The sequence below is a fragment of the Trematomus bernacchii genome, unplaced genomic scaffold (assembly GCF_902827165.1).
Source record: "Trematomus bernacchii unplaced genomic scaffold, fTreBer1.1, whole genome shotgun sequence".
In the NCBI taxonomy this organism is placed as follows: Eukaryota; Metazoa; Chordata; class Actinopteri; order Perciformes; family Nototheniidae; genus Trematomus; species Trematomus bernacchii.
The window spans coordinates 11,536,886-11,554,968 of record NW_022987739.1 but is presented as its reverse complement, the minus strand read 5'-3'; the positions used below and the strand labels follow the sequence as shown (position 1 = coordinate 11,554,968).

Below are 18,083 nucleotides of genomic sequence, written 5' to 3'. Positions count from 1 at the left end.
GTGTTTCGCTTCCTCTATGTGGCTTAACACCACCATCTAGTGGACAATCTTTTATCAACAGACACTGCAGTAGAAAACTACACATTAGAATGGACATTTCAATTTTGATCAGTGGAACAGAGGGCATCCATGTATTACACAAGCCCTGGATGCTTTGTTTTTATTTAATTAAAATTAACTATAATTGTTTAATAAAATGTAGTAGTTAATTTTTTTTTTTTAGTGAAATTAACATTGTCTTTGGTTTAAGATTAGCACATCTACCCTCCCCTGAAGAAAAGGTTAGGTATGTTTTTCAAATGTTGAGGTCAAGATTTAGAAACATGTAAGTGATGCAGTTGCAGTGAAACACACAGGAGTCTATCATTCTATTTATTCCATTCTATACTAAAAAGCAGCAGTGACATGCATTGCAACAGTCCTGAAGCTAAACGGCATGCTGTCCTGTTCAGGTATCCGGGTTATTTGATGGAGCCGGTTCTGCAGTGGTGCGCTGGTATGCACAGAGCTGGAACACACCTGGAAGACACCAAACAGCAGGAGTTAGTTAAGTCTAGCTTCCACTGACCCAAGAAATGTGCAACAATGGAATGCTTTAGATTATATTATTGCTGACAAGGATTGTAGTCCCAACTGTTAACTCCCATTTAACATTATTACAAAACATTAAGAATAACTTCACACAGTAAATACCTGCTGTAAAAGCCAAAATGATGGCCACCCAGGCAATGAAGTAGGACCAGGAAAAACGCCAGTCCAAGAAGCGTTTGCCAAAGAACGTGACGGTCACTCCGGTGTAGATCGCCAAAGCCAGCAGAGCGAGAAAACCTTTAAAAATGGGAGGTAAAGTTAAAAATGCACAATATTGCAAAAAAGATCTCGGAAACGTTTAATGCAGGGAAAATGGAAACCAGATAAACATGTTTTGGCACTGACTGTTGATTTCACTTATGTGTGTGTTACCTGACAGGACCAGGGCGATGCCCCCCGTGCGGACCCTCCGGTTCTTGGTGCCGTTAGTGAAGGCGCTCAGGCCCAGCACCACACCGGCGAAGCAGCTCAGCACCGCCAGCAGCATGAAGGCCCGGGTGGCATCCCAGAAGGCTGGACACAAACAAGACCAACAAGTCAGGACCACGCACACATCAACACACAAACACTAAGGCCTGGATTTGACAGAAATACAGATTTCCTCTGCAGTACTGTGCAGTTGGGCATTTTACACTATAAGACCATTTTCTGGATGTATTATGTAGAATTCTCGTCTACTTTAATATGCTCTTCTTTCATTTTAAAACATTTTTTTAAATCATTTAATTGTGTAGATAATTGTGTTGTTCTGATTACAAATGATTAACATTCTGAACAAGACAATTCCTCTGCTATTCAAATGTTATCATTATTCTGTTTGTGAAAGGCTATCATACTAATCATTTTAATTGCAAAGTCCAATGAGCTTTTTAAAGATACAGTATGTGTAAATGTGTGGCAACAATTATTTTTCAGATCTGAGTTGAAGGAATATACATTGCAAAATGCAGCAAGTCCAGTTGTCTGTGGCTAAGAGCTGAGTTTTAAATGTAATTGAAATAACTTAACATTCTGACATTTCCTCAGAAACTCCTGATTGGTCCATATCATACTTGTTCTCTTGTTTGAAGGCCTCTGAAGTACTCACCCACAGTTATGGTGTGGGCATGGCATTTGTGGTTGATGCAGAACCTCCAAAGTCCCTGATTAGCAGAACTACCCGAGTACCGATACTGCATCCAGAAATCAGTTGCCGTAGAAACAATGAGGAGCACAAGGGCAGCTAAACCGCAGAGCGTGCCCCCTCCCGCTAAAGTATACAGCATCGTGGAGAAGCCAGGGGAAGCGCTGTCCTCCTAAACATTCAGCAACTGTTCAGGGAGGACAGGGCAGAACATGGTCATTATATAAACACCACACTCAAAGATTTACTCATGGATGTCCTTCATGCCAAATATATTCATTATACATCATTATACAGTATATCTGGTCAAGTTTTCGTGACAATTTTGGAAAACAACGTATTACATTTCCTGGATGTGCTACAGACTGAAATCATCTGTCATGGGATGTGTCCATGATAGCTCTACTGACCTGCTGCCTCTCTTTTCCTATCTGAATCAAGTGCATTTATGTGTATGTCGTTTCAGACAGAGGTGGAAGAACAAAGTACTCAGATCTTGTACTTGAGTAAAAGTACCAGAGTGTACTCTGTTACAAGTAAAAGTCCTGCATTCAAAGCGTCACTCAAGTGAAAGTAGAAAAGTATTAGCGTCAAAATATACTTAAAGTACCAAAAGTAAAAGTACTCATTACGCAAATTGGTCCATTTCAGAATAATGTGAATGTATTCAAGGTGTCCCTAAAGTATTTTTTAAGAGTTGTTTATATTATACATTGTTAATCCAAGTCTGTTAAGTAAATAAAGGTACAAGATACATTTACTGGAATAAAAGTACACGATTTAGCTCTGAATTGTAGTGGAGTAGAAGTACAAAGTATAGCATAAAATGGAAATACTCAAGAACAAGTATCTCAAGTTGTACTTGAGTACAGTACTTGAGTAAATGTACTTAGTAACTCTGGTTTCAGAGCAGACAGAATAGATTGATTACACTCCAAAACTAAATGTACAGAAAGAAACCTATTATTTAAAACAGTTAAAAAACAATAGCAAGACTGCTTTTGGAATTACCATAGGCATTTCCCATAAAATACAAAAGTCAAAGATTTGACGGTAACATTTCAATCATACATGCCTGCGCGTTAGAAAAGAGAGTGAGCCATTATTCAGTGTCGCTTGCAAATTGTTCACTGCCAGCAAAGCACTTGACCCACAGCGCTGTGTAACAAAAAGCTTGCCTATCAGGCAGTTCAGAGCCATTGTTCACCACTAATTCCCCCCAATGCACCACAAACTAATCTTCCAATACTGAGCAACTGAACTGTCAGCAGTGTGGCTCTCTGTCACACAGCCAGCAAACCAATACACTGATCCTCAACCCCGTAATCCTCAATGCTGCTCTTGGAAAAACCCAAATACCTAAATCAAATCCAAATAAAACGTACAAATCTCAATTTCAAATGTGTCAAACTATGTTGTTGTTCGTTCTTTTAAGGAAACATGAACAGACCAGGAATAGTTATTTCGCTTTTCCCTAGACTTGCTGTTCATCTCCAAATGTCCTTTCTCTCTTTGGTCTCTGTAGATCCGCTTGTTCTGCAAATCAGTTTCTCAGTTGTTGATTTGCCTTTGAAACCCTGAAAGTAAGAAGTATCTTCCTGGATGTACAGAAAAAAACAAACAGATTCAAGTTTTGCTGATACCTCTGGGTTGGCCGGTGTCTCTCCAGGGTTGCTGGCTGTGACTGTGTGCCTATCCTTTTTAAGCCCTGTACCCCTGGCTTTCATTGTCCAGCTCACAAAAGGGGGAATGATCCAGAGCAGCATGTGAGGGACGCTAAATCCCTGCTAGCGCTCTTCCCTGCAGTTACCTCTTGCACTTTGTCTTTCTCTATGTGCCGTGCATGACTTCTTCTCATTCCCCTCATCTTGAAATGTTTTCTTAATGTTTTCTGCAAAGGAATTGATACATTGGCTGGTCCCAATCCCCACAGTTTACAGAACAGGCATTCACAGTCCTTCTACACATTAAAACACATGCAATTACCAGGAGCAGAACATATGTTTGTGTGTGTGTGTGTGTGCATAAGTCAGTAAAATGTAATTCAAATGTGTGCCCTCTATTTGGCCAAAATGCATACAAACAACAGGAAGTCTCGTGACACTTGATGTCTTTATTCCATCAGGTAATTTACACCTCCAAAGTGTAACTTAAAAATACCTTTATTGATTTAGCAAGAACAACATGTGTTATTAGACAGCCACTATTTGATGTTTTTGTACAGTTTGAACCCCATTGACCCCTTGGCATTTCATCATTTGTGGACACACATTGTTTCTAACTGCACAGGTTTTAAATGACACTGGATATGCCTTTGTGAGCCACAGATAATGAAAAATATAAAGCATGATAGCCTTTTCTCTCACATCGATCTGGTGTCTGCATAGTCTCAGTAAAAGTGAATATACAGTTGAAGATGTGTGTGGATTTGTCATTTCACATTGTGCAGTCCAGCAGCATTCATCTCTTCATATTTTACTTTAGCCTGCTAACTTTTTCTGTTATTTATTTAAACATTTTGTATTTTGAAAAATATTTAATTTTTGTTGGCAACAACTGCATATCACCTCAATTTGAATGTGATCTGAGGAGTTGATCAGTGGTTACAGTATTCTACTCTTATTTCAACTTTCTAAAATGTCACAACCAACATTTACTTATTTCCATGTTGCAATTTATCTATTTAATTCACAAATGAGTAGCCATTGATGTTACAAACTTGAACATACTGTATAGCTCTAATTACTGTTTTCCCTTTTTAATAAGTGCGCAAAACTGCCAATGAGTGATCATTTTCTACATTACAGTGACATTACAATGTTTTACAGATGACAAGCCTTATGACAAAATACGTAATAAATAAATAAATCTCTCAATCAATCCAATTCACACATCCAAAAATATCTACAAATGTCACAAAAAAGGCACATCATGATATGCATAACCAACCGTGGCTTTTCTTTCCACAACATGAAGAGTCCAGCTTACTGCCTCCTACAGAAACTAGAGACAGCGAACGCTTCATGGTTCACCAAACGCTCCTTCCCTTCTGAAGTAACATTCATGTTTTGTACCAAGTACGGACTTATGCTGAATAAAATGTAGTTTAGTATTGTGAAAAATAAAACGAATCTAACTTGCAGGTGTGCTTGCAGTGAAATTACTCATGCCTTAAAATACAGGCATTATCAGTCATCTTTATATTCTAACTTTATCCACACACACACAATTGAACACACACACAGACCGACAGTTAACTCGGACACGCAGCAGTTAGTGATCCCTCGCTGGGATGTGAGTACTCTTGTGCTTCCTGCTGCGGCCCACCAGTGATCCTCCAGTGAACGGCTCAGGGGCCGGGGGCCCAGAGCACGACAGTTCGATCTGCAGAGGAGGAGAGGAAGGTCCGATCGTGGGGGTGCCACCTACACTGAATCACCTTGTCCCAGTGCTCGCCTGCCACCGTCTGAGGAAGGGGCTTGGTTAGGTCACCTGGGTATGAGAAAGAAGTGGCAAACAGTGGGTTCAAACACCAGAATGTTGTTTTCAATTGACATGGTAGCAAAAGGATCAGATATATGGGTGTAAAAGTGTGAAACTCTTTTAAAAGTAAGTGGAAATTACAATATTTCTCATGACTTCATAAAAAATCCAAAACACCAACTGACCCCCTACCAACCCCAACGGCCCCCCAGGCTACGGAATTCCCTCCCCCAAGATCTCTGTGATTCCGAGTCCCTCACATTCTTCTAGTCCTGCCTCAAAACTCATCTCTTCTCCTCTGTCTACTAATAGACCCATTAATCCATGCCTTTTGATTGTCTCTGTTTGTCCTTGTCTGTTTGTCCTTGTCGGTTTGACCCCAACCCTCCCTTATATTGTTTAATGACTTTGAGTGCCAGAAAAGCGCTATAAAAATGTAATTTATTATGATTATTATTATTATTATACGGCAGACACCGTTTTAAGTAAATAATGGGCAAGTTTTACCTTTTCAAATTGGATTATATGATCAGAAGTTTAGTTTAAGTGACTCATCTTTTTTCATTCTGAGTCTACTTTGTCACACACCAGACATTGAGTTTATTTCCCGCCCCGTGCAGACAGCTACCTTGAAGGTCGCTGATGATGACTTTGTTGTCGTAGGAGCCGGTGAGGAGATGGTGGGCTCCGGGGGAGAAGCGCACTGAGCGGATGTCGCTGCTGTGCGGCCTATACGTCTGGACCATGCGGCCTCCTCTGATGTCGTACAGCATGCAGGTGCTGTCCTCCTGACCTGAGGCCAGCAGGCGCCCGCTGGGGTCCACCGCCACCGTGGCAACGGCACTTCCTGTGAGAGACAGAGAAAAAATGGACTGCTTACTTTTTGATTTTTCCTTAAAAATATTTAAACTCTAAAACTCTGAACTGGGGATTTGTTTATCTCATTGAGCCTCTACTGCTAATAATTTTATTTATTTATTTTTTTTTTTAAATGGGACAACTAACTTGGTCTAATCTAAAGTGTCTATTTTAAAAGGATTTCAGAATTTGCACTTTATTTATTTATGTACTTCATTACCAAGGTTATTTACTTATAACCAATTATTTTGTTACTGTACATTTGTATTTCAACATGTATATTTTCTACTTTTTTTAAATGCTATTTTATTTCTATTTGAGATGTTTACATTTTGGATTCTTTATTTCTAGTCTTTTAATTTCTCTAATGTACAAATGCCTTGTCTTTTTATGCTGCTGCAACGCAAACATTTCCCAAATTGGGATCAATAAAGTACTTCTTATTTCTTATCTTATCAAGAGGAAATCTAAAATACAGGCAAAGTACAGCAATATTTAAAAAGATACTATAAAATACTATGAGAAATCGGTAAGATATAAGCTGTGCAGTTTAATAAGGACATGTGTGAAGCTGTGCTGTGTTCCAGAAATCTTCACGAGGCATTAGTGCCCTCCTGTGGGTGAACTGTGGTACCACACCAACCTGCAGCAGTGAGGTGAAAGTAGTTTGGACTCACCTGAGCCGTGCAGAGTTGTTCCCACCACCCGCACACAGCTGGGCACCCGCAGGTCCCAGAAGCGCACCGTCTTGTCCTGAGAGCCAGAGGCGATCATCCACCCGCCCCACGTGTACAGAGTCAGAATGTGACCTGGTCAAACAAAAAGGGGACGTGTTAAATAATTAACATTTTCAAGGATTCAAGGCTTTTATTGTCATTCGTACATAGCTACAGTGTAGTTATGACAATGGAAATCTTAGGTCACAGGCTCCTCCAACAGTGCAACACAATAAAACAGATAACAGTGCAAGTAAATAAAATAAAATAGAATATAATAGAAATAGTGCAGAATAGTCTATATACTTGGTAATATACAATATAAGTAATTGGAATATTGATATATATAAGTTGCAAACAGTTGAATGTTATGGTGTTTAACAGTCTTGGATTTTATACCGTTACCTTGTTTTACCAAGTCTTTTGTGTTTACAAGATGATATAGTGTTCATTTGTTTATTATGATGAAAAATGCAGATACTGTTTATGCATATGATCAACCATGTCTACAAACTGATTTCTTAAATGTCCTGTAGGAGCTGTTGCTAAGGTACCAGTGTGTCCGCTGAGGGCGTGCAGGCCCTGTCCCCTCTGACAGTCGGTGGTGTAGATGTTGCAATCTCCGGCCCCGGCACTGATCAAGATGGATCCTCCGCTCTCGGGCCCCTCCATGAAGGCCAGGTCCCTGATGGTGCCGTCATGCATGCTGAACTCCAGGTCCGGGCCTTAATCAGAGGAGAGGCGAGGGTGAAAACAGTACCATAATCTCAATATCCTTAGAGAGAGAAATAACTTGACTAAGGTATTCTTCCTGAAATTGTATTTTACATTCTCATAGGTATATCATCCATCATTAAAACATAGTTCTTTAGGTTAAAGTGAAGTTGCTGTGAAAATGGACACAACTCATTAGCTACACCCCAAAAATGACCTGTTACCTGTTGCATTGCAGCTGTCTGCATTGAAAGGCAGGACTTTGACAAATTTATCATTGGACCCAGTGGCCAGCAGCTGTCCGCAGTGGCTCCAGGCGACACAGTAGATGGAACCCTTGTGGTGTTTGTTCCTCCTGAAGCGCACCGCCGGCTGCTTGACTGCACCAGAAGCACTACTGGAGCCAAGAAGACAAGACAGATACACTTAGAAGGTGCGAAGGCAGGCATTCTAAAATCTTATATAGTAATAACAAATATTAAACACAGCAGAGACCAATGAAGCATTATCAGTTTCTCTGGTTTTACTATTTATAGGTATGTACTTGAGTCAAATGTATTTTATTCTATAAACTACTGACAACAATTCTCTGTGTTGGAATTCAAAAGACACTGGAATGGAATGGCTGCCATACATGTAGAGACTGAGATTTAAGAACAATTTGGAGTTGTCAGTCGAAAAATAACTTTCTTATGTGTGAAGTTGAACCTAAACCAATTTTCTCCAATGTGTCTGTTTTTTGTCAAAAACATTCAAAACAAAACAGGAATTTAGCAGTTTCTCCATTGTGCTTTCTAGGTAATAATCAACACACAATGCCCAAATCCGCTGTGTACTTGAATGCACATTACATTGATATCCATGCTGTAGGTTAAGTCAAAACACTTTTTGGCTTGTTAGGTTTACTTTCTATAAACACTCTTTAGTAATATAATTTAGCATGTAAATAATCTATCATGTACTCAAATGTAATAGTTTGATCTGTAGGTTCCAGTAGAGGCTCCTACCTGGGGGAGAGTGTTTCTGGGTAGGCACAGACTCTGAGGGTTTTAGAGTTGGAGCCGACGGCATAGAGCGCTCCGGAGGGATGGAAGGCCACGGCGCGCACCGCCTGGGTGTCCTCCAACTGGTTCACCCTCACAAACTGCGCTTTGGACTTCCCCGGCTGCACAGGATCACAACAGATGATCTTTTGAACTATGATCTACATAAACATCAGCATATATTTTTTAAACGCAAATTCTCTCCGGGTTAACCTTTAGGATACAGCTCCAATAAATGTGTAGATATTTTTTATGGCATTAACTTTACAGTTTGGAACAATGTACCTACCTATACTACAATAACTATGATAATAATATACAAGTAATCCTTGAGCAGTTCACCTCTTGTGAGTTACGTGTTGCAGAGCAGTCAGAATCATCTTGCACTGCCTCTCTGATCTTCTCAGCACTGAAATGAAAATGCACACACACATGCAGTCAAAAAGGTAGATTTATTACTAGTACAAATTAATTTGAAGAGATTTTGACAGGAAAAAAATTACATTATGAAAATGTAAACCAAATATGACGCTAGCTCTTGGGAGTTGTAGGGTCTTACCTCTGACTGGTAGGGACGGGGGACTCTCCGAGGGAGGGCAAGCCGTGGCCCCCGGTTCTTAGAGGGGTGCTGCTGTCCCTCTTACCTGGCTTGTTTGTTGGCGGCCCAGTGTCTGGGGTGTGCTGGGCAGCGGTGCTTTGGGGGCTGGAAGTGTTTTCTGTCAGTCCATTCCACTGCGTCGTCGTCACCTCATCTGCTCTGTGGTCAATCCCCACATTCATCTCCTCCAACTTCTGAATGGATCTGAGCAAAAACACAATCTCACTGAAGTTGTGTTTCATTCATTAAATCACTGATGTTGACTCTTTTAAGGTGACTTGCTCACCTGCTGAGGAAGGTTTCAGTGAGGTTGTTTTGGGCAATGTCCTGCGGCTTCACCCCTCCCTCCAGCAGCATCTGTTGGTAAAGTTGTCTCTGATGCTGCTTCTGCTCCAGATGCTGCTGCACTCGGAGACGCTGCCGGTGATACTCCTGGATGTGCTCTGAGGACTCGGGATGCTGGACAAACACACATCCACACAGCGAGGGGAAAATTAACTTATACCGTGGGGCTTGTTTTTGCAGAAGATGTCGAAAGAACTCTCTAGCAACTTCCCCTGAGCAGGCCTTTAACCTGAATAGCAGAGTAGTTATCATCGCCTATCAATATTCTTTGCTTCAATGCTTGGCAGTTCTCATTGCCACAACACACACACACACCAGATTATAATAGACCAACTCTCCCCGAGAGCCTCTACTGACAACTCTTCAACTCCCAAGGCCTCGTCCTCCATCATCCATCCCATAAAAAGTTTTCAAGGACCATCACACACACACACACACACACACACACACACACACACACACACACACACACACACACACACACACACACCACACACACACACACACACCACACACACACACACACACACACACACACACACACACACACACACAACACACACACACACACACACACATCACACACCACCACACACACACACACACACACACACACACACACACACACACACACACACACACACACACACACACACACACACACACACACACACACACACACACACACAACACACACACACACACACACACACACCACACACACACACACACCACACACACACACACACACACACACTACACACACACTACACAACACAACACACACACACACACACACACACACACACACAGCTACTTTGCTCCTGCATGGGATGGGTTCTGGGATGCATAAAGATGAGCGATGATGGACAGCGGGACATCTCGGGTGTGACCCCCCCCCCCCCCCATCAAACCAGGTGATCTGCCTCCGGTGTCCATGACCTCCACTCTCTTCACTGGGACAGGGTGGGACCCCGTGGACAGAGGTGGGGGGAAATTGGGGAAGGATTTATGAGGCAGTGGATACAAGGTGGTTCAGGGGGAATGTATTCTAAATCTCTAAAATATGGAGTAATGACCGTGGAGGGGAGACAGACTTAACATCTTACTCTGACCAGACAGACGTCCATGGCTTTTTACAGTCTTCACATAAGTCATGAAACCAATTCAGCCTGAGCAACCAACAGTGATAGACACTCCACAACTCCAAAACATATTGGGCTTTACATTGCTCTGAAGGGTTCATATGAACCAGAACTAGTCTCAACATATACAACAAGTTACTGTTTAGGGTTTGCCTTTCTTATTACCTCATCTGTGTCCGTGCTGCAGGGGGGCCCGCCATCTTTTCCGGGGGTCAGAGGTGTGCGAGTTGTTTTGGGTCCATCCAGCCCTTGTGGTTGCTTCCTATAGACAGGAAACAAATGGAAATGTAAAGTGAACTTAAGGAAAATAAAATAAAGTAAGCAGCACAAATAAAATCACAGTCTCTGTATATTTCACTTGAGAATACACTGTATGTAGCGAAAGGAACGGAATTGAATGATTGCTATTCGTTTTGCAAAGTTTTGTGACCAAGTCATATGCCAATGCCAGAGCACTTCAATACAATTAGACATGCTACATTTATTTTACTAAAATAATTATGTTTTAATGTTAATGTTATTATGCGGATTTGATTAATTGTAATCATGGCTTAAATTGCATTACATACTGCAAGACAAATTCCTGTAAAGGATGAGCGATCTCACTTTTGAACCAGTTGAGAACATTATTGTTTCCAGCAGGTGGAGCCATAACCTAACAACAGTGAGACGCACTGCTCAGTTTAAGGAGTTCCCTCAACTCATTTATTACATCCCTGTGTTCTGCATTACTTTACTTTTTACTTATCTGCATTTCCCTTGTAGAGCAAATATGTCAGCTCACCTTTACTTTTAATACTTGTATGGACTTTAAACAAGTTTTGCCTAATTTCCTATGAGACCCTACTGAATCAACTTTCAAATCAGTAAAATGAGTTTCTATAAGGACAAGTATTTTACATTTTCAACCTTAACTTATTGTAAGGCTCAGAAGTACTATGTTTTTCATGAAATGCTTTAGATTATATTTGATCCATCGGCTCTCAGCTGATTCAATATAATTAAAGCTTGCTACATAAACTGTATCACTGATATTGGACAACCTGAGTTTTGGAAATCCAGGGTTCAAAGTATTCAAAACAAAAGTAACATCTGCTAATAAATCAGTTTATATGTGTTAAGACACATACAGTTGTGAAAGTGATTGAGGGAAAGTAGCAATAATCAGAGCAAAACATGTGATGGGATACTTTTAGAAGACAATAAAGTGTGTTATCGCGACAGGGGAAAAGTTGTTTTGCAGTGATACAGGCTCATAGTTTTGCAAATGAAAAGGGACGGTATGTATTGACACGTATTGTGCAGTGCTGCAGACATTTGTGGTACTGAACTTCAGCCATCTGGTTGTCCTAGAGAACATAACTAACACAAAACACATTGCTCACAGGTGTGCTCATGCTGACCCTTACTTCTCAGGTGAATCGTCCTGGTGATGCAGATTATTCTCCACTAAACTCCGACTCAGGGAGTCAGCCTGGCTGCCCATGCCTCTCTTGTCCTGGGCAGCCAGGCCGTGGGACAGGCCGTCCAGAGCTGGGTTGAGGGACCTGGACATGTAGGTGTCTGCTGAATGAGGCCTCTGGCTAAAGGGGGAGGTCGGGCAGGGGGACAGGCGGTTGATCAATGGAGTGAGCAGGTCAGATTGGCCCGCCTTGCTGGGCTTCACCAGGCGGTCCACGTGGATGTTGAGGGTCTTCTGCTCGAAGGCGCAGGAGAAGGCCCCCGGAGAGACATTCTGCAGCCAGGAGAGCAGGGACAGGTCCAGCTCATCACAGCCATTCCCACAGAGCAGATCCACACCGAGCAACACCTCCCCCTCTGTGATCGCCTCACCAGTGGCTTTACTCTGAAAAATAGAAGCAGAGGAGTTTTCGTTGAGTTTTTGTGTATGACTTTCAAATCAAGGCTGAAGACTTTTCTTTTTGCCGCTGCTTTTAATTGATATATTCTTATCTCACACTGCACTATAACTTTTATTCATGTACATTTGCTTTCATGTTTTATTATCTTTGCTTTCAAATGAGTGTTTTTAAATGCCATTTTATAATATGTTTCTTAATGCTCTTGTCTTTCATTTTTGTAAAGCACTTTGAATTGCCTTGTGCTGAAAGGTGCTGTATAAATAAACTTGCCTTGCCTATGACGATTTTGAAACATGTAAGGAATGTTTTGTAATGTTTTATAACAGCTTCTTTTATTTGCATATTGACTGGTTAATGTGCCATTTCATTTGTGTTTTACGACAGCTGTATTTGTCTGCCTGTATTGTTTTGTGTTGTTCATGCTGCCCTCGTGGCCTGGTCGCTCTTGAAAAAGAGATTCTAATCTCAATGAGACTCTTACCTGGTTAAATAAAGGATATATATAAGAATGCAATCAGATCTGACATGTTGGAAAACTTGAAAAGTCAATTTAATAGGTTTAGCGAGGTAGCATTAGGTTTGAGCCTTTTAACATCTAATGAATGTTACCCAATTCATTTTCAGAGTGTCACATTACCTGACAGAACTCCACACAGCACTCGTACAGAATCCCTTTGATGAGCAGCTGGAAGAGACGGTTCCCGCTCGCCCTGAAGCCTGCCTCGCTCAGCTTCCTGTCGGCGGGGATGAACTCAGCCACCATAGCACAGGCTTCTTCGAAACAGTGGACCCGTGCCGTGCTGGGGTTCCAGTCTTTGAACTCTGCGTGGTGGGTGAGGCGTGGCAGGGTGAGGAGGAGACAAAGCTTGCTGTAGTCGTCTTTGGTCGGACAGAACTCCTCCAGACTGTGAAGACACTTGACTGTCGCTTGCATGGTAAGCTCCAGCTGAAGTAGACGTACAATTCAAAAAGGAAATGTGAGTAAGTGGCTGTAAGATGCTCTTTTTGCTTCATAGTCACACAGCTGTGTCAAATCTATTCAATCACACTCACACCATTGGATCTAATGAGACTATTTTCAAATTGCCAATAATCATACTTGGTTCCTTATTTCATATTCACGTACGTTTTGAGGGTCTTCAGCAGCAGACATGGCGTTATTTACACACAGAGCTTCTAGAAACTTCTGCTTCAGTATAATGTAGCGGAACCTGAAAACACAAATCTCAGTATTAAAAAAATGACTTTGTATGACATGAATTCAATAACTCCAATTGGACATTTCCTAGGCTGGATTGTTTTTGATAAATCTGTCAATGAACTAGGATTAGGGATGTCCCGATCCGATCACGTGATCGGGGATCGGAGCCGATCACGTGATTTTCACGTGATCGGGGATCGGGAGAAAAAAATCGGGGATCGGAATTTCTTTTTTTTTTTTTTTTTTTTTTATAAAATATTTTTATACATTTTATTTAATGTTACAAAACAAAAATGACCATGTTCACGTCTTAAAGTCATCCTGAGGCCTTAGTTTTGGGTTAAAATTACACATCATGTATGTGTTGCTTCTTTTGGGCTTGTTTTCATAGACCTGGTTGCTTATTTCTCTCAAATCTGGCAACAGAGTGGGCGCAGTGTCTAATAGTAGCAGTAAGCTAACGAGAGGCTACGTTCAGCTGGTGACTCGGGAGTCGGGACAGAGAAAATGTCAGGAGTTTGGAAGTATTATAAAATTGAAAGCGAAGGCAGTGTAACAGCCAGATGCAATGTTTGCAAGGCGGAGGTTCCGCGTGGTGGAAAGAACAGAGCTACGTTCAACATGACCAATCTAATACAAACACCACCAACAACAACACGACGAGTACACAGCGGCCACTCAGGTAACGGCACTGAAACAACCGACACTTTCAGAGACTTTTAAAAGGAAAGAGAAACTACCCCAGAACAGTGAAAAGGCCAAAAAAATAACAGCCAAGATAGCTGAATTCATCGCGTTGGATGACCAGCCGTTATCTGTTACCTTTTTTTTCCTCTTAATGCATTGCATAAAGATCGGATCGGGAAAAATCGGTATCGGCAGATTGTCAAAATCAAATGATCGGAATCGGATCGGGAGCAAAAAAAGGTGATCGGGACATCCCTAACTAGGATGATTTGTGCTGAGTGTTTGGTGGTTAGAAAGAAATAGAGGCCGTCAGAAAATGACATGATCATGCCACTGCAGTACTGAGAATCACCTAATTTAGGTCCCTAGGCTACCAGTGGCCTGCTTAACTCGTAAGTCTACACTCAGTCACTTTTTAAGGGAAACATTATCACAACTCCACACAAAATTAACAAGCTACAAGCATCCTACAGCTCTAGCTCCAAGAGTTTCAGGTAGGTCTCCTCCTGATAATGTGATAGAATAAATACAAAATAATCTGCATGTCATGTTAGAATAATTCCCCACATGATTTCTCTCACCTTTTCTTTTCAAACTTGTCCATTCCTTCCAGAGGTTGAATGAACTGCATCACCTCCTCCCACTGGCCGTCCAGAATGAGTTGTCTGTTGAAAGCAGCACATTAACAATTGAGGAGGACTCTAAAAATCCTGTTCCCATCACAGTGCAGTCAACCACAGAACCAACCCAGATCTTAAAAATACAGCACTGCCAGATAAAACAAAAAAGTCTAATTTTCTCTTTAAGGACACGAGAATCATCTGTTATCCAACACACAGGTCTGCTGTACAGTTGTACCTGAGGAAGAGCATGTCGTCAGAGTAGAGTCCATTGATGACGCCGCTCTCCTTCTCTAAGGCCAGCATGCTGATGTGGAGCTTCCTGGAGTTCAGGAAGTCCAGCATCAGCTTGATCACCTCCGCCTCCTTGATGGCGATTGTCTCCTCTGCCGTCATGGTTACAGATATTTGGTCGCAGCTTACACAGCTGGATGAAATACACAGAGAGAGAAGAGGAGATGCTGACAATGTTGCATCAATAAAGAAAGAACCGTTAATGGTTCATAAACAGTAAATTATCTAATTAAACCCTAATACATGGATTGAAATGAATTGGTGAAATCCCAGTTTTTAAATTGTTAGTTGTTTAGTCATGTGATATCTTTTTCAATTGTTCAGGAATCTCAGTTTATAAATATCATGCAATCTGGCCATATGTTTTAAATGTTCTGTCAAACGTTGTAAAACGAAAAACACAAGCTAGGTATTGGACTTAAGAAAAAGTGCAGGCAAGTTAATTAGTGACCAAACAATAATAACTGTTCTGATATGAGTCACTTATTATACATCATTATCTATGTGTGTGAAACAAAAGAGAGTGCCCTGATAGGTTAACAGTTTGAAATCAATGTTAATGATTTAAACACTGACAAATGGTCATTCTTTATATGACACAAATGCAACCAATTACAATACACTCTTATGGTTTGAACAGCTGCTCAGTAACAACACTAACCTGATGTTTATTTAAAATCAACTCTTCTAAAGGAGCTTCTGATGTCTCTGTGCCTGCAGTTTGTTAAAACGGGATCTTACGGTGATGAGCATTCATTAAAATTGTAGTGGCTTGCAGTCCACTAAACATTTAATAACAATAATTTGCTCTGAACGTAAGAGTATCTTCGATGCACCATAAGGTGGGGCTGTAAATAGTTAATCACAGAAACATCACAGAGGCAGCTACAAAAACATGATGCATCTTCATAATGCATGATCCTCTTGCCCTGTAAGAGCAATACGAGGCTAAGGGAGCAGCGATGCCCCAGAGGTGTGTGCGTGTGCGTGTGCGTGTGTGTGTGTGTGTGTGTGTGTAGGAGACTGCCGGTGACACCGCCCTGTTCCAGTGTTCCTCCCTAAACACAGAAACAACATCCAGCTCTGTGCATGTGACAGTAGGTCTGCGGCCCAAACCGACAGCCTCAGCACTTTATCTGCGCTCACACACACACCTTGTTTACCTAGAGTATGACACCACATAGCGCACACACCAACACCAGTGACCAGCATACAGAACGACAAGAGCTAATGTCATACATTTCCACTCTAATGTGCAGAACTTCGCACATGGCTACACCGGACGGTGCAGGCTAACACGCCGTCTTGGATCCGTGCCAGCTCCTCACCTGTCAGGCTGCGCCAATAACACGCCGCATTAAAGCCGCTCCAAACCGTCTGCAGTCTCCAATGGTACAGTATGTCCGAAGAAGGAAACAGGAATTGGGTGTTTGAATGTTGAAATCCCGGTCAGCGTCTCCAAAAGGTCCCTTCTTCCCTCTCTCTTGTACACAGCTCGCGGTTGCCATGCGGACGCAGCCGCAAACCACCAATCAACTGTAGTGATGACGCCCTGCAGTCACACATACAACACGGCGATACAAATAATAGCACACCTTCAAAAAGGTGTTAGGCTTTTATTAAGCTCACTCTAATTGTGGTTTACAAGACACCTAATATACTAAATTAAAATGAATTACAACCTACGCAGCGTATTTAGGTTTTATGACATAATTATGGGCCATTCTACCGAATTGATGCAAAGTCAAGTTGGAACAGTTTTGAAATTTTGTAGCCTATGTTTTTTTCCCAAAACTTTGTCCGTATATATTTTGTACCATATCTAAATTACACATATCTAAAGAACCGTACATTTTTATATCTTATTTTCAGACTGTATTGGAATGTTCTTCCTCTACCAAAATTGGTCAATACCGAAGCATAGTAGCCTACATACACTGTAGTAAAAAAGTATTATATTAAACTGTTAAGATTGTTTTACCTTCCCTTCTCTAAATAGTATTTTAACAAATATTTCTTGAGGGTTTTCACAATTAAATCAATGCAATTTAATTTTTAATACAATTTCAAAGTTCAATTTATACAATTCATAAAAATCACAATGCAATTTTTCTTTGTAAAATGCATAATACTGATCATATTGATTCCAGTGTTGATGATTGTTGAAATTGAACATACATTAAACCAATCAGTATCATATCATTTTATTTGATAAGTCAATATAGTTTATTTTTTACAAAACATCCAGTGTTTCGGTAGTGACCACAGTATTTTGTTCTCAAGGTTGTATCATATTCCCTCAACCTTATTGCTTAATCTTAACTCATAACATGCCTTATGTTGAAGTGTGAATGTTTGAAGCTACTGACCCAGAATCAGCACTTTAGTAACAGGCTGAAATAGAGGGGAATGAGGCTAGAATGCATGATCTGTTTGGTATTTTGAGCAAAACACTTCATAGACATGTTTTTATATATATCTGAGACCTATAATATATGCCTAACAATAGTATAATAGGAGACCTTTAAAGCCACACACTGATTTTCAGAATTTAAAACACATTTATTTCAAAACTATGGGATTTACCTGCTTACCATTCACTACATGGCTAGCATACACGTTTTTGAAGAGGTTTACACACATAAAAACATAATACTTTGCATAAAACTCTGAAAAAGTTTACTTAATTGAAGATAATAATTCGGTTCGTTGTGTTCGGTAGTGACAATTCTTAAGGTTACACGCCGATTTTCAGATTTTGGAACAGATTTATATAAAAAGTATGGGATATAGCTACTTGCCA

The 18,083-nt window shown here is 40.9% G+C and overlaps 2 protein-coding genes across 2 annotated transcripts; both read right to left on the bottom strand.

The window, feature by feature from the left end:
- Positions 1 to 394: 394 nt before the first annotated feature.
- Positions 395 to 1,856, bottom strand: lim2.2 (lens intrinsic membrane protein 2.2). The gene is made up of 4 exons (XM_034147818.1): positions 1,679 to 1,856; positions 964 to 1,104; positions 694 to 828; positions 395 to 519 (listed from the first exon to the last, which is right to left on the bottom strand). Exons 1-4 carry the CDS (start codon positions 1,854 to 1,856, stop codon positions 449 to 451), a joined length of 525 nt encoding a protein of 174 aa, XP_034003709.1. The 3' UTR covers positions 395 to 448.
- Positions 1,857 to 3,812: 1,956 nt separating this feature from the next.
- On the bottom strand, positions 3,813 to 16,811 carry LOC117495260 (WD repeat-containing protein 47-like). The gene is made up of 16 exons (XM_034146411.1): positions 16,609 to 16,811; positions 15,225 to 15,413; positions 14,948 to 15,031; positions 13,605 to 13,689; positions 13,116 to 13,424; positions 12,026 to 12,462; positions 10,782 to 10,878; positions 9,413 to 9,585; positions 9,088 to 9,330; positions 8,871 to 8,937; positions 8,493 to 8,650; positions 7,710 to 7,882; positions 7,326 to 7,496; positions 6,733 to 6,864; positions 5,826 to 6,044; positions 3,813 to 5,206 (listed from the first exon to the last, which is right to left on the bottom strand). Exons 2-16 carry the CDS (start codon positions 15,380 to 15,382, stop codon positions 5,064 to 5,066), a joined length of 2,649 nt encoding a protein of 882 aa, XP_034002302.1. The 5' UTR covers positions 15,383 to 15,413; positions 16,609 to 16,811; the 3' UTR covers positions 3,813 to 5,063.
- Between the last annotated feature and the right edge of the window lie 1,272 nt (positions 16,812 to 18,083).

Excerpts from the sequence above, each read along its gene's own strand:
- lim2.2 (XM_034147818.1), bottom strand. The coding sequence starts at position 1,856 with ATGCTGTATACTTTAGCGGGAGGGGGCACGCTCTGCGGTTTAGCTGCC. Across the intron at positions 829-963 it reads CATCGCCCTGGTCCTGTCAG|GTTTTCTCGCTCTGCTGGCT; the intron begins GTAACACACACA and ends CCATTTTTAAAG. Across the intron at positions 520-693 it reads CATTTTGGCTTTTACAGCAG|GTGTGTTCCAGCTCTGTGCA; the intron begins GTATTTACTGTG and ends GGTGTCTTCCAG.
- LOC117495260 (XM_034146411.1), bottom strand. The coding sequence starts at position 15,382 with ATGACGGCAGAGGAGACAATCGCCATCAAGGAGGCGGAGGTGATCAAG. Across the intron at positions 12,463-13,115 it reads GCTGTGTGGAGTTCTGTCAG|AGTAAAGCCACTGGTGAGGC; the intron begins GTAATGTGACAC and ends TCTATTTTTCAG. Across the intron at positions 9,586-10,781 it reads GCAGCACGGACACAGATGAG|CATCCCGAGTCCTCAGAGCA; the intron begins GTAATAAGAAAG and ends GTGTTTGTCCAG.